The sequence below is a fragment of the Tetrao urogallus genome (genome assembly GCF_951394365.1).
Source record: "Tetrao urogallus genome assembly, chromosome: 5".
In the NCBI taxonomy this organism is placed as follows: Eukaryota; Metazoa; Chordata; class Aves; order Galliformes; family Phasianidae; genus Tetrao; species Tetrao urogallus.
In genome coordinates, this window is record NC_136818.1 from 31,255,286 (window position 1) to 31,270,389 (window position 15,104).

The 15,104-nt window shown below is 43.3% G+C and overlaps 1 protein-coding gene across 4 annotated transcripts in view; it reads right to left on the reverse strand.

Moving 5' to 3' along the window:
* PCDH15 (protocadherin related 15) overlaps positions 1–15,104 on the reverse strand; it is a gene marked incomplete at both ends in the record, with an annotated part of 312,883 nt that overhangs the window by 210,665 nt on the left and 87,114 nt on the right. For all 4 annotated transcript variants that reach the window (XM_079536322.1, XM_079536319.1, XM_079536321.1 and 1 more), the window contains 2 exons: positions 8,508–8,678; positions 9,662–9,772. In XM_079536322.1, the coding sequence (XP_079392448.1) occupies positions 8,508–8,678; positions 9,662–9,772 (282 nt within the window). The remainder of the gene's footprint in view (positions 1–8,507; positions 8,679–9,661; positions 9,773–15,104) is intronic.

Sequence of the window (15,104 nt, forward strand, 5' to 3'; positions counted from 1 at the left end):
AGCTCTTCTGCTTATTCTCTTTGTGATCATTGTCTACCTTGCTTGATTCTCTCGATTATATTGTGATTACAACATCTTGATATCTGTTGATTAAACAACTATATTGCGATTATAGCATCTTGATTATACACTTGGCGAGCCAGGCAGGCCGAATATACTGAAATTAACATCATGTTTTTTTATGGAATTTCTATAAATGGGTCAAGGGGGAGAACAATACTCCTCTAGAGAAAATGATTCTAGGGCAGATCCCAGGATTTGAGGGATTGCCCTATTATGAGTTAGCTACTATCATTGAAAAATGGGGTCCCTTACGTGTTATGGGCAATATCTCCCCATATCGCATGGCGGACTATTTTCAAGGACTTGGCAAGGATGTCCTCACTACTAAAGAAAGACAACTGGCTGCCTCCATGGTGGCATGGCCATTATTAACTGCCTTAAATCATGCGGACTTAAGAAATAAAACTTTAGAAACGGAAAATCAGCTTTTGAAAGACCGCGTTGAAAAGCTGGAGCACGAACTTGGCGTTTTAACAGGGAAGAAGCCAATTCTACATCTTCCCGTAGGCCAAATTCGTAGCATTTCAATAAATGATGACCAGACTCCTGAATCAACAGACTTTGTTGATCAGGAGAACAAGAAATCCAAATCAGACCTTGAATGTCCTATTCTGACTGATCCCCTGGAAGTCTGTCCTGTTGTAACCCAGAAAACAAAAAAAAGTACAGGACAGACCGGCAGGGGTGCCGCCTGATCAATGGCCCCCTGCCCAGACTCATTTACACGTAACGGCACGGCCATACACGGCAACAGAATTAATGGACTTAGTACAACGATTTCGGCAGAAGCCTAGAGAAAGTGTGCCAGCTTGGTTATTGAGACTATGGGATTCTGGGGCAGAAAGTGTCTTGGTGAATGGCCCAGAAATAGCCAAGTTGGCCACCATGACCGTCCACCCTGCTCTCAGACAGAGGTTATATGTAGGTAATCAATATCGTGATGAAAACCATTCCACACTAGAATGGTTAATGGCAGCCTGCCGTATGGTATGGCCGAATAAATCAGACATACCTTTACATACAGGCATGTGGTCCTCCACGGAGGACCTTCAAAACTATATCCGCGAACTGGGTGTAAGAGAGGCCATCTATGAAGATACATTTGATGGCCCTGATATGGTTAAATTTTCAGCAGGGATGAGAGATTTAATTTTACAGCAAGCTCCCTCCCATCTGTATGGCACCTTAGTCTCCATATTGAATCCCCTTGTAGCATCAGAAGCCGTAGTCCAGCAGGCTGCCCAGTTAGTTGCCAACCTGAGAGAAACAGAACGCCTGCGGAGTAGGCGCAATATTCGGTTTCTGGAGGAAGCAGAGGTCCTGCTGGTAAATAAAACCAAAATGCCGGCTACTCGAGCTCCTCCATCGGGACCCATAAGGGTATCCCGAAAACAAATGTTTAATGATTTAATTCGGGCTGGGGTCCAATTTGCTAAGATCGACCGCCAGCCCAACCATGTCCTTCTCCAGCTCTGGAGACAACTAAAGGACAATCAAAAATTCCAGAGCTACCCTAAGAAATCAAGGGTAAGAGCTATAGAGGGGGTTCCAACAACAACATGGAACCTAGAAGATTTTATTATTCCAAACAGGAAAAAGAAGCCACCTCAGGTGTCTCGGGCCACAATGCCTGAGCCATCAGAAGCAAAAGAATTGGCCCTAGCACAATTCATGGAGTGACAATGGATGTTAGTCCCCATAGGGCCTCCAGACGGGACCAGAGGCCCTATGTAGAATTAACGATTTATTGGTCCCGAAAAGATATTCAGAGAGTAATGGCATTGGTAGACACGGGAGCAGAAACATCAATTATCTATGGAGATCCGGGAAAATTTGATGGTGACAGAGTAATGATTGGTGGTTTTGGGGGACAGACTATTCCTGTCACCCAAACATGGTTAAAATTGGGGGTTGGGCGTCTCCCACCCCGGGAGTACAAGGTGTCTATTGCCCCAGTCCAAGAATACATCCTGGGCATAGATATTCTATGGGGTCTGGCTCTCCAAACAACTGTGGGAGAGTTCAGACTTCGACAAAGATGTATCAGTATCCGGGCGGTGCAGGCAATATTAAGAGGCCATGCGAAACATGAGCCTGTTTGCCTACCGAAACCGCGCCGGATTACTAACGTTAGACAGTATAGACTCCCAGGTGGGCAAGATGAAATATCGAGAACGGTGCAGGAATTAGAAAAAGTGGGTATTATAAGACCTGCACACAGCCCATATAACTCCCCCATATGGCCAGTGCGAAAGTCGGATGGCACATGGAGGATGACAGTAGATTACAGAGAATTAAATAAGGTCACGCCGCCTATTCATGCGGCCGTACCCAATATTGCCTCCCTAATGGACACATTGAGCAGGGAGATAAAAACCTATCATTGTGTCCTAGATCTAGCAAATGCATTCTTCAGTATTCCAATTGCTGAGGAATTGCAAGATCAGTTTGCATTTACGTGGGGAGGCAGGCAGTGGACCTTTCAGGTCCTGCCACAGGGGTACGTGCATTCACCAACGTATTGTCACAATCTAGTGGCGCGTGACCTGGCTGATTGGAGAAAACCTGATGATGTTAACCTATATCATTATATTGATGATCTCCTGTTGACATCCAACTCACTGGAGGCAGTAGGACAGGCAGCAGATTCATTAACTGCCTATCTACAACAGAGGGGATGGGCTATAAATCCCCAAAAGGTGCAAGGTCCAGGCCTGTCCGTAAAATTCCTGGGGGTGGTTTGGTCAGGAAAGACCAAAGTGCTACCCAGTGCTGTCATAGATAAGGTTCAGGCCTTCCCAGTCCCTACAACATCAAAGCAGCTGCAAGAGTTTCTAGGTATATTGGGTTATTGGCGTTCCTTTATACCTCACCTAGCGCAGCTGCTAAGGCCACTATACAGACTCACAAAAAAGGGGCAGCTATGGGACTGGGGGAAAACCGAACAGGATGCTTTCCAACAAGCAAAACTGGCAGTTAAACAAGCTCAGGCATTGGGTATATTCGATCCTACCCTCCCAGCCGAGTTGGATGTTCATGTTACTCAAGACGGCTTCGGTTGGGGCCTGTGGCAACGCCAGAGCTCTGTTCGGACCCCCATTGGTTTCTGGTCTCAGGTTTGGCACGGAGCAGAAGAAAGATACAGTATGATTGAAAAACAGTTATTGGCTGCCTATTCGGCATTACAGGCAGTAGAGCCAATAACTCAAACAGCTGCAGTTATAGTCAAGACCACTCTGCCAATTCAGGGGTGGGTGAAAGATCTGACCCACCTTCCTAAGACAGGGGTGGCCCAAGCACAAACAGTGGCACGATGGGTCGCCTATCTCAGCCAGAGGAGCAGTCTGTCTTCATCACCCTTGAAAGAAGAACTCCAGAAGATCCTAGGCCCAGTGACGTATCACAGTGATGCACCAAAAGAAATACTGGTCGCTCCACCAGAGAAGAGTCCAGTTCAGGAGGGAAAATATCCTATCCCTGAAGATGCCTGGTACACAGATGGGTCCAGCAAGGGCAACCTGAGCAAGTGGAGAGCAATAGCATATCATCCTTCCACCGAGACAATCTGGTTCGATGAGGGGGATGGTCAGAGCAGCCAATGGGCAGAACTGCAAGCCGTGTGGATGGTTATAACCAAGGAACCCGGTGATGGTATCCTGAACATCTGCACAGATAGTTGGGCTGTGTACCGGGGGCTCACTCTTTGGATTGCACAGTGGGCCACCCAGGAATGGACTATCCATGCCCGACCGATCTGGGGCAAAGACATGTGGTTAGATATATGGAATACGGTCAAACACAGGACTGTACGTGTCTACCATGTTTCTGGTCATCAGCCCCTACAGTCACCGGGAAACGATGAAGCCGACACACTGGCCCGAGTTCGATGGATTGAGAATTCACCATCTGAGAACATCGCCCGCTGGTTACATCAGAAGCTACAGCATGCTGGACAAAAGACAATGTGGGCAGCTGCTAAAGCATGGGGACTGCCCATACAACTATCTGATATCGTCCAGGCATGCCAGGATTGCGACGCTTGCTCCAAGATGAGACCGAGATCGTTGCCCGAAACAACAGCCCATCTTGCTAGGGGACACAATCCTCTCCAGCGATGGCAGGTCGATTACATCGGGCCCCTTCCTCGTTCCGAAGGGGCAAGATACTCCCTGACCTGTGTCGACACTGCAAGTGGGCTACTGCAGGCCTATCCAGTACCGAAAGCAAACCAGGCATATACCATCAAGGCACTCACTAAACTGATGTCTGCCTACGGGACACCTCAAGTCATCGAGAGCGACCAAGGGACTCATTTTACTGGTGCAACGATACAGCGCTGGGCAGAAGAAAATAACATCGAATGGCGATTCCACCTGCCATATAATCCAACGGGGGCAGGCCTCATCGAATGTTATAACGGTATTCTTAAGGCTGCCCTGAAGACAGACTCCCAGTCCCTGCAGGGGTGGACAAAAAGACTGTATGAAACCCTGCGGGACCTGAATGAAAGACCTCGAGACGGCAGACCCAGTGCCCTGAGAATGTTGCAGACGACATGGGCCACCCCGCTTAGGATCCAAATTACGGGCACTGATCATCAGGTAAGACCCCAGATTGGTAATGAAAATAATCTTCTGCTCCCTGCCCCTGAAAATTTAGAGCCAGGTACCCATAAACTAAAATGGCCCTGGAAGGTGCAGGTAGGACCCAAGTGGTGTGGCCTACTTGCACCCTGGGGGAGACTATTGGAGGTGGGAGGCTCAGTAGTCCCTCCAGTAATAGGTACATGGCCTACTGATATTGTGGTCAACACTCCGATCTTTATTGCTAAAGGGACCCCCATCATGTCCCTGTGGCAGATCAGGACACCTCCTTTGGTGCCTGATATCGTTATGCAGCCGCAGATATCCGGCCAAAAGGTGTGGTACAGGCGGCCAGGACGTGCCCCCGTACAAGCGGAAGTGTTGACCCAAGACAGAAATACGGCCTGTATCTTGCCCTGGAGAGCAGACCTTCCCCTCCTGGTACCTGTAAAACATCTGTATTACTCCCCGTGAGTCTGTGAGCCTTCAGGACCACCAGAAGGAACAAAACGCCATCAAGTGTTCCAGTGTTGCTGTCAGATCACGTACAACACCCAGTGATGGTCTGCATGGGACTGATGGAACATAGAACGGACCTGCACCTCAGGACCTCATGCCTCCAGTCACATCATTGAGCACTGGCCCATAGAAGAACGTGGACATTCACTAATCATCACTTGTCTTGAACTGTACCAACACACGTCGCGATAAAATTGTATAAGCGTCGCGATATACCGGATCTCTGTATTAGGGAAAGCTTACCCTTTTGTTAACCTGATCAGTGGTTCACGCCGTGAAGGGGTGGAGTGTATGGGAACTGCTGAGTCATGGCCTGAACCTCTGATTAATCACCTGAGGCGAGCCATGAGTCAGCCAGAGGAGCACAGGTGAAGGCAATTCACCTGTGCTGCTGGAAGGGGTGGAGCCTGGCTCCACCCCTCCTAGACCTATTTAAGAGCTGGCTACCAGAGGGGAAGGATCTCTTCTGGAGATCCCCTCTCTTGGTGTCTTCTGGTGAGCTCAGCCGAAGGGTAAGCTCTTCTGCTTATTCTCTTTGTGATCATTGTCTACCTTGCTTGATTCTCTCGATTATATTGTGATTACAACATCTTGATATCTGTTGATTAAGCAACTATATTGCAATTATAGCATCTTGATTATACAGGTTCAAATCTTACAGAGTAGTAAATTTTGATTTTCAAAAAGGAAACAAAAACTAATTAGTGCAAGTAAATTGACATCAAGCATTCTGGGGAGTACAATGGCCACCATCAGCTTCTACACAACCTGACACTGGGGATAGGGTCCTGCATCATTATGGATTCTTGCCTATGCGGTGTAATGCAAACTTCTTTATATCATGCAGCCATCTCCAAAATACTTCTGACTGAGTTTCTCTGCCCAGGCTGCTTCATCAGATCAGAGGATACCATTACTTCATTGCCAGAGGACTCTCTGCACCTCTACCATACTGCTGTTTGCAGGACAAATGTGTGTTTTATTAATTGAGGGATTTTTCTTAATTATTATTTTATAAATATAAAATTGTCCTATTGTCTAACTGCATTATAATTTACAAGCCAGATAAATATTTCAAGTACCAAGGTAAAAGCTGTGGTAGACACATCCTTCTTCCACTTATGTTTATCAAAACAGCTGCGTCACTGCAAAAAGGTAAACAGCAAATAGCAGCTATTTTTATCAAGAGAACCATTTTCTCGTGTCACAGATCAGACCTCTCAAGGTGCAATTTGACACAAAACAGTCAAAAAGAAAACAAAAAAAGCTGGCACCTGAACAGCTTTGGAAGTCAAACGAATGTATTTTGCAACTCAGAAGTAATCACTAGCCAGATTTCTGCAGGCCTTCCTGGCAGACATCACTTTGCCTTGTAGTGCCCAGCACATGCCTGTCCACAGCAAGGGCAAGAATGAAGACAGAGCTGAGTTCCTTCCATCTGTGAGAGCTGCCTCAGGACAAGTAGATGACCTCTGTCCTGCCTTTTGGTAGCTAGATTAAAAACAAATAAATAAATGTAACAACCAAGCAACGATCTTTCTTAATTACTGCCTTACCTGCCTCTGTACTATGAATGCCACTTGATCTGTGTGGATAAAATGGAGTCACAATCTCTCATTCTCTGCTTAGCTTGGGTACCCCACTAAGCCTGATGAGGTCACGTACTGAGCTGAGGAATAACATGCAGTTTCCTTCAAATGATGTTACAAGCAAGCCACATTCATCTAATGCATGTATTCACAAAGTCAAATTCAGCCACTGCAATTAGAAATACCATGGTGTAGAAGTGAAAAAAGAGTAGCATAAATCAGACTAATAAGATTAAATACGGGATATCCCTTCCCTTCCCTCCTGATTTTCTGCTATTACAAGCTGAGTGTCAAGGCTCCAGTCTTGCTATAACTTAAAAATAAGGATGCAGTTGTGAGGAAGAGTTTCTCAGCTCAGAGAAATGATCTCTATTTGAGGTGCATAAGGCTTGTAAGATCCAATCTCCCTCCAGTTTGACATCAGGTCCAGTCTGACTTACATAAATTCCCTGAAACTTGTCCCAGACCCTTCTTATACAAAAAGCACAATAACTGAACATCATGACTGCTATAAAGCTTCCTCTCATCTCCCAGAGATTGTACTGGCTATTTAACCGGAGCCTGTACTGTTGGTCTCTATAGAAGGAACTGATGAACTCCTGCATATATTGGTGACATTTTCAGCTGGATCTAGATTGGATGTGAGAGATTTTGAGACTTGCTAAGGATGTCATCCTGTGTCAAAGAAGCAGGGCAACTGCCCTGCTCCAGGGCCCAAGCCCAGACAGAGCTGGAAACCAAACTTGTGGGATGGCCAAAGTCTACATGGAACAAGACAGCAAAGCAAATAAGGCAGAAAATAGCAAGAACCTCCACACTTTCAGCCTCATCCTCCCCATCTCTTGGTCAGAGAATGCAGGCCAGAGATAGTGTCCTGAGATGAAAAAGGGAAATCATGATCTCGTTGTCAACAGTCAAAGTTAACCTAATGTCAGAGGTTGATCGGGTGGGGGATAAGCCCAATGATTTAACTGGTTCTGCTTTTTTTTTCTTTTTTTTTAAATGTATGAACCAAAGGACATTTAACCGCATTGTTTAAGAAACTTACATAAATCATATTAGCCAAATGCAGAGCATTTCTCCTACTCCAAAGATGCACACTTCCAGCCTACCAAGCAGCCTTCTTCCCCTGTAGGGAAGAAGAATTAGCATCATCTTGCATCAGGATTTTGTAGAGCTCTCATCTCTTCTTTTTGTGGTCCACTGTGCATATCCAAGGGTGAAATGACTGAATTTTATACTAATCCTAACTGATGTATTAACCAGTATACGCAGTATAAGCAGCTACATGGGATAAGCACTAGTTGCTCTTTAGTGCCTCTTGACTGAAAATAGATACAATGGCAAAGAAACTTTCCAGGGACAAACAACTAAGGCCTCCTTCCCTAAAAATCTTCCCCGTGAAGTCTCTAATAATCCGGAAAAGAGGGACAAGTCAAGTACCCTACTCCAAGTGGTTTTTCAGAATATTTCAAGATTACGATGAAGACAGAGCTAAGAATGCAATTATGCAATTTCACCAAACTTCAGCAAGACTCAGAGCCTGTAGCAAGCAATATACCACTGTATCAAAGTTGGAATTTCATCTATTCATACAAGTATTTTACTTCAATTTTAATCTGTTTAGCACATAGAACCTGACACAAAGCATGCACAGTCCTTCTAGTTACAGTTCTCCATTGTGTTCACAGAGAAAGACGACAACCAGTTACAAAACAAACACACAAAACTTACAAAAATCAAGAGGACTTACAGGATCAGTCAGTTCTGGCAAGCTTGCTTGGTAGGTGAGAGGTCTACAGTCACGAGTATTATTCACCAAGACACAAGGAAGAAACATTGGTCCCAGGTCATCCCCGTCCAGCACATCCACTGTGAGGGTGGTTGTACTCGTCCTTCGCTCATGAAGATTCTGGGCTCGGTCCTGGGGAGCAAATGGGCAACATTTTGTGAGATGTTCAGAAGTCAGGATCTACAGAAAGATTTAAAGTTAAAGGTAAGGGCAAGGTGTATAACCTTCCCAAATGTGCAGATTCTACACAATACATAATTATGAAAACTTCAACCTCAGAGCTACAGCCTTCAATTTTCTGAACATTCAAGAGCATAGAGAAGAGCACGAAGGCACACCCTTTAAGCCCATCTTCTACTAGGGAAATGCTGAACATACCACAAAATATATAGGAAAGCAAGTTTACATTACTTTAAAACTATCTTAAAATTGCTTCAGGGGATCCTCCTTTTCCCCATAAATGAAACAGTACCACAACAGTGGTAAACAACAGAAACAAAGTTTTCATTTCAGCCATTATCTGAACAAAAAACAAAACAAAAAAGGCTTTCACAGCCCTCAAAGGCACAAAAAAATTCTGCGATGACAGATGTATTAGATACAGTTTACACGTCACTCTTCTCCCGGGAATGCATTATCTACTGCTAGCCGCTCTGTAAAAACCTCCGTATAACCATGTAATATGACTTCAAAGAAAAATCACCTCTTCAAAGAAAACTGCTTTTCAAACATGAAAGATACAACCAAATTGTATCCATTAAACTCATTTGACATCAAATTAGCATTACTAGATGTGTTAGAAGATGAACACTTAGTGACACTAGAATGCACTTTTCTGCATGGGCTGTACTTCAAATACGCAACTTGTTCCCTGCGCCAGAATGTTACTTTTTTCTATGCATCTTGAGCAAGCTTTTTTAACCAGCAGTAGTATGTCTAATCTTTTAATGACAGAAAGCACCTAGATACATCTTATATAGGGTCTACAGAATAAGAGTGCATCAGACATGGTATTTTAGAGATGCTTTTCCTCTCCTAGGAAAAAATCCATACCCAGGAATTTAAGGGCCACCTGAATTAGAACTATAAATGGCTATTATGAGATCTATACTTACATTTGCTTGAACAATCACAAAGTAACGAGTCTTTTCCTCATAATTTAGTCTCTCCCGTAGAACTACTGCTCCAGATAAAGTAAGAGGAATATCAAAGGTCCTGTTGGAAGTCTGCAAAAATTAAAACAGTAAGATGAAATTGAATGTGCTTCAAAGTTAAAGGATATTAAAGACTGGCCAGAATGAGATGGCCTATTGAATATCAAAATTGCATGTCTTTTAGATAGAGCTTTTGAACAGTTTCCTGTTCTCTCCCTGCCCAACATACTTGATGAGAATTTCACAGTAAGTATTCTGTAAGTAACAGAATTCTCTCTGGCTGTTTGCAAGTAACTTGTCACTTCTAAACAAACTGAAGCCTAACCCTCCTGTTTCTTATGGATTCGCCGTGCTGAAAGTACGCTGATGTTAAAAAAGCCTTTCACACCTTTGGTCACACCAAAATCTTTCCACGCTTAAGACTACCAGTGTAGAATACACTTCACGCTGAAATATGGTGCATGGACAATGGCTGTGGAGCAGTACAAAAACCTCTCGAAAGGAAACACTACAGAGGTACAAAGTACTATTCTCACCTTAGATAACACAAAAAGGCCATTCCCTATCCCCATAAAATTTCAGACATTTGCATAAAAAGTACTATTTTCAGCAATTACATGACAACAACTGTTAAATTTGCCATGTTGATGCATAAAAATATTACTGGAAGGTCCATCACAAACTCTGCCAGTAATATATACAATTTGCTCATGACTAAATTTTTTTTTTTTTTTTTTTTTTTTGGGTAAACAACTCTGGATATATAAAAAGTACCCAGTGGTACTGTGTACAGATATGTATATATGCATACATACACATACAGGGGAGAAGGAAGACCAACACAAAATATTTATACCGAGGCAAAAAAGGAAGCTAAAACAGAAGGAAGAACATGTAGAGTTCACTGCTTTTGTCTCCCTCTTGGGATGTGAACCATGCAAGTAGCAGGCAATGTTTTTCACTATCGTAATGAAGTGATGCTGTTTGTGTGTGTATGCACACTCATGCACTTGCATGGGAACTCCAGCTCACAAGTAAGATCCTTCTGGCTGCTTTAGCCCATTTATCTCTGGTTAAAAAGGGAAGAACCAACTGGAAAAGTCTCTGTGGCAGAGGATCAGCCAACGCATTCCCAAAATAGTGCCCTCTTTCTGGCATTCCTTGGCAAAAAGAAAAATGCATTAAAGTAGAACACTACAATCTAAACTGTTGGGAAGCATCAGAGGAATTTCAGCAAAAAACCCTGTAACTTCTTCCCAAAGTGCCTGTATCTGGAGTCCCCCCTCTCGCTCCAGTAGAGTAGCGAATTGCAGTAACGGTTCCTTGGTGACGTGAAGTTTAACTTCAGGTGTGTATCGGAACTCTGAAAGTTATCACACCAGATTCACCCCACACATATCCCTTGACTGCTCTGCAAAATCTACTTCTTGCTGCAATACAAACCACGATCCAAGTTCCAAGGCAACTAAGAGATACACAAAGCAAGGGCACAGCTCAGCTGCACCTCCATCCAATGCTGAAATGAGCCAGCATATGCAGGAAGTCAGGGACATCGAAAGCTCTTTTATGCTTCCTGGCAAAGTGACACTGCTTTGTTGCCTGCACACTCCAAGAGAACAGAACTGATTCTCCCTTGAAAAGTTTCAGAGAGGAAATACTAAAACGCTTTCATACAGCAGCTCTTACAACACAGCATGCTCACCAAATTTAAATCAGTGAAGCAGGCTGGAGGCCACAGGATGGCAAGGATCGCTTCCTGATGCCAGACCTAAAATTGGCCGTTTTGGGAAAATTAGAAAGTCACTACCAGGTTGTTCATTTCCATTCTCTCAGTAGTAGAAAGATGGTGTTTCGCACTACTGTCACTACCTGCTGGACTGTAAGCAGCACAAAGCGATTTGAAGAACGACGCTTTTGAAATTCAGAGAATCTGAAGTGATTTTACAGGGCTTTCTAAAAGATGATCTAAACACAGATGATAACACATTTGACAAAAATAGCGAAATCCCTTCTATATCAAGGGCAGGTTTTAGAGTTCAATTGAATCAGAGAATAAGGGAGGCTGTCAGAGAACATGGGAGCTCACAAGGGCTGCTCTGTGCCTCAGCCAGTTGGAGGCCAAATATTTTCAAGGACAGAGACCGTACAACTCCTCTGGGCTCCTGCTCTACTTTTTGATCACTGTCACTGGGGAAAAGAGCTTTTCGTTGGTATTTGCCACGTGGCATCTTGCACCATTTGCTCTTTCACAGCACATCTCTGAAAGAAGTCTGCTTTCATAATCTCCACAACATGCAGTAGACAAGAGACAGAGATAAGATTTCACAGAATGGCCCGGGTTGGAAGGGATCTCAAGGATCATGAATCTCCAACTGCCACGTGCAGGGCAACCAAACTTCCTATTTAATACCAGACCAGGCTGCCCAGGGCCCCATCCAACCTGGCCTTGAACACCTCCAGGGACGGAGTATCCACAACCTCTCTGGGAAGCCTGTTCCAGCACCTCACCACTCTCTCTTAAATAACTTAATTTCCCACACATTGCTGCTTCGGCCCAATTCTCAGAGACACATACAACTTGGATGTCTGTTGAAGAGACAGTTGATGTAACAACCTCTGATGCTCACACATTGCTCCATCAGATTTGGAGAATCTACTCAAATCATAATTACACGTTATGTTTTTATTGAGGCGTGTTTCCAATTAGCTTTGATGTTACATGTGCAAGTTTTACAACCACTCCTTTGTTCCTGCTAGCTTCTTGTAATATAAGCAGCCCTAAGTCTCAGGCCAGCACAGTGCTCTACAATGCAGCAACATAATCCCCACACCCACCCCGAGCCACAGTCTTTCCCACCTATAATAAACTGGCTTAAAAAGAAGTGCTGGTGGTGCTCTGGCCTGTACTCCCAGGTTCTAGCCTGGGAGGCAGTAGCTCAGACAAGAGAGCAAAAATAACTCCTGCAATTTCGCTATTTGTTCGTGCAGGTGCACAAGAGAGGTGGCAATCTACCTTTTGTAGCAAGGCGGCATACTCTGGAGAGCCTGGTAGACTACACATCACTGAACTAAAACCAATCAAATAGAAAGCACTATATAATTACTACACAGAGGAGAAATGTTTTATCTCCTCCCACAGATACGATCTACTGAAAAAAATAGGAACACCGATTCATCTGCACTAATGAGGTACACACTGAAGGAGCAAAGCTTTGTATTTTTTCCCCTCTGGAGTTTCAGCTTCCACGAACCTGGTACGGCCATGCTCTCAGGTACCCAGACACACATTTAATGCACATACCTGCAAACAACACCAGTGAAGCATAACAAAACAGGAGTATTGCTCATCTCTTTATTACTGTAGAGTCTGAAATTCCAACAGATTCCTACTGGCACAGGAATTAGTTTTAACTTGCAACTTCACAATGAAAGAAAATGTCACCAGGAGCATTAAGTCCAGTCATGTTTCCTTTATGCTCATCAGAGAGATCCAAACAGAGCTGTGAGGACTATACAGTAACTCTGCCACGTCAGTCACCTGCAGTTTTGGTATGTCATCTGGGCTCCCATGGAAGCTTTGTGACAAAAACCATGAGTCTGAAACATCGCACAGACAACTCGCCGTAAGTTGCAGTGTAGGTGTGGCAAAATACACGAGGCAAATTATATCAGAAGGGGAAAGTCATCAGGAGACAACTTACTCTGCAGATGTGGGCATGGAATGCTTCAACACAGCACAGCAAAAGCATTATGCAGACCTCTAATTTCATAGCAACTCAAGAAGAGTAACTGTTATCCTCACCAAACAATACAATCACAGCAAAATTAGCTCACAAGGATCGAGTCCAGAACTTTTTGGTGGATGCATCTGTCTCAACCTTCAGGGTGAACCAGAGTCCTCAGAGATCTAAAATTGACTCTGCATTTGAAGATTCTTTTGGCAAGCTAATCAACTTCATCTTTTGATTCTAAGAGCCAAGAGTTATGGCATCAATCTGTACAACAGCTAAAGGAACCAGAAAAACATCCAATATGTTTTGCATTCATTTTCTTCTTCTTGACTTTTATATACGTCCCCATTAAACAACAAAGTATTTAAGCTAAATTGAATTCTAGATAACACTTCTATTTTTTTACTTTTTTTTTTTTTTTTTCTATTTTAATTCTCAATTGGTCTCTAATGAAAATTATCAGCATTACAGCTTTTTCCAAAGCAGCAGCCTGTCATTGGTGCCAAACTACACTGGGCATCTTCAACACACAACATGGGAGGATCCTAGAAGTAGAGAAGTAAAAATATTTCTCACTACGCTGTACACCTCATTTTTGAGCGTGGCAAAACTTTCCCAGGTTAAGTAAGACAATTCACTTGTAGCAGATGTTTTAGGGTATCTTCCTAGCAAGAAGAGAGAGGCAGTAAAGCAGCTTTACAAGTGATTTCTGTCAAGCATACACTATCACATGCATAAAGACTCTCTACTGATGAACGAAGTAGGTTTCATTAACCAGGCATGCGACAGAAATTAAGCAAACATTTATTGAGATGACTGACTGTACCAAAGTTGCCCCAAATGGGAGTCCTTCACTATTCTACATAACTTAAACTTATGTCTATACTGAAACTTAGAATCAGAGTGCTGTTTTCCCACAAAAAACGTTTCTACTCAAGTTAGCCTTAAGTAACAGCAGAGATTTTGAATGAGAGATTGCTAAATCTATTTCCTAAGTACTTTCTCACTAGAGTACTTTCTCATCAACATTATGCATGAGATGAATAGATTATCAGGTTAGCATACTTAAATTATCACACCACCTGATCCCCAATAACAATGTTCTTAGCCAATGGCAAAACATACCTTGGTTTTCAAAACAGCACTGCCAAAATAATTTTAATTTTTCAAGAAAATGCAGATGGATGCTTCAAATAGATCACTCATGCAAAAAATGCATTGCAATAGAGAAATTCACAAATCTGAGCCTAAAGAACATGTATTTCAATACCTCAAACTTTTGTCTCTAAAATGACACGCTTGTACAAACCCCAGACATGGAACGTTACTGTTTCATTTTAGTAATATATATTTCTTTTTCTAAGTGGCTTTATAAAAAAAAACAGAACACAAAACTCTCTTTCTCTCTCTCCCTATATATAAGCAGCTCCATATAGGAAGACAGAATGTCTCTCATGAGAAACTTAGCAGTGGCTATGAATATATCTTAGCTATGAATCCATTACTGCAAGTGTGGAGGAATGAACACAACAATCTGTCACAGACAGAAAACACATGCCAAAAAAGAGAAGGTGTGTGAACAACACTAGAAGAGATGGGATGATTGATGCTTCAGTGCTATAGCTGATAGTAGAGCATGGCATTGAAAAGAAAGATAAATTTGGGTGAGCTTA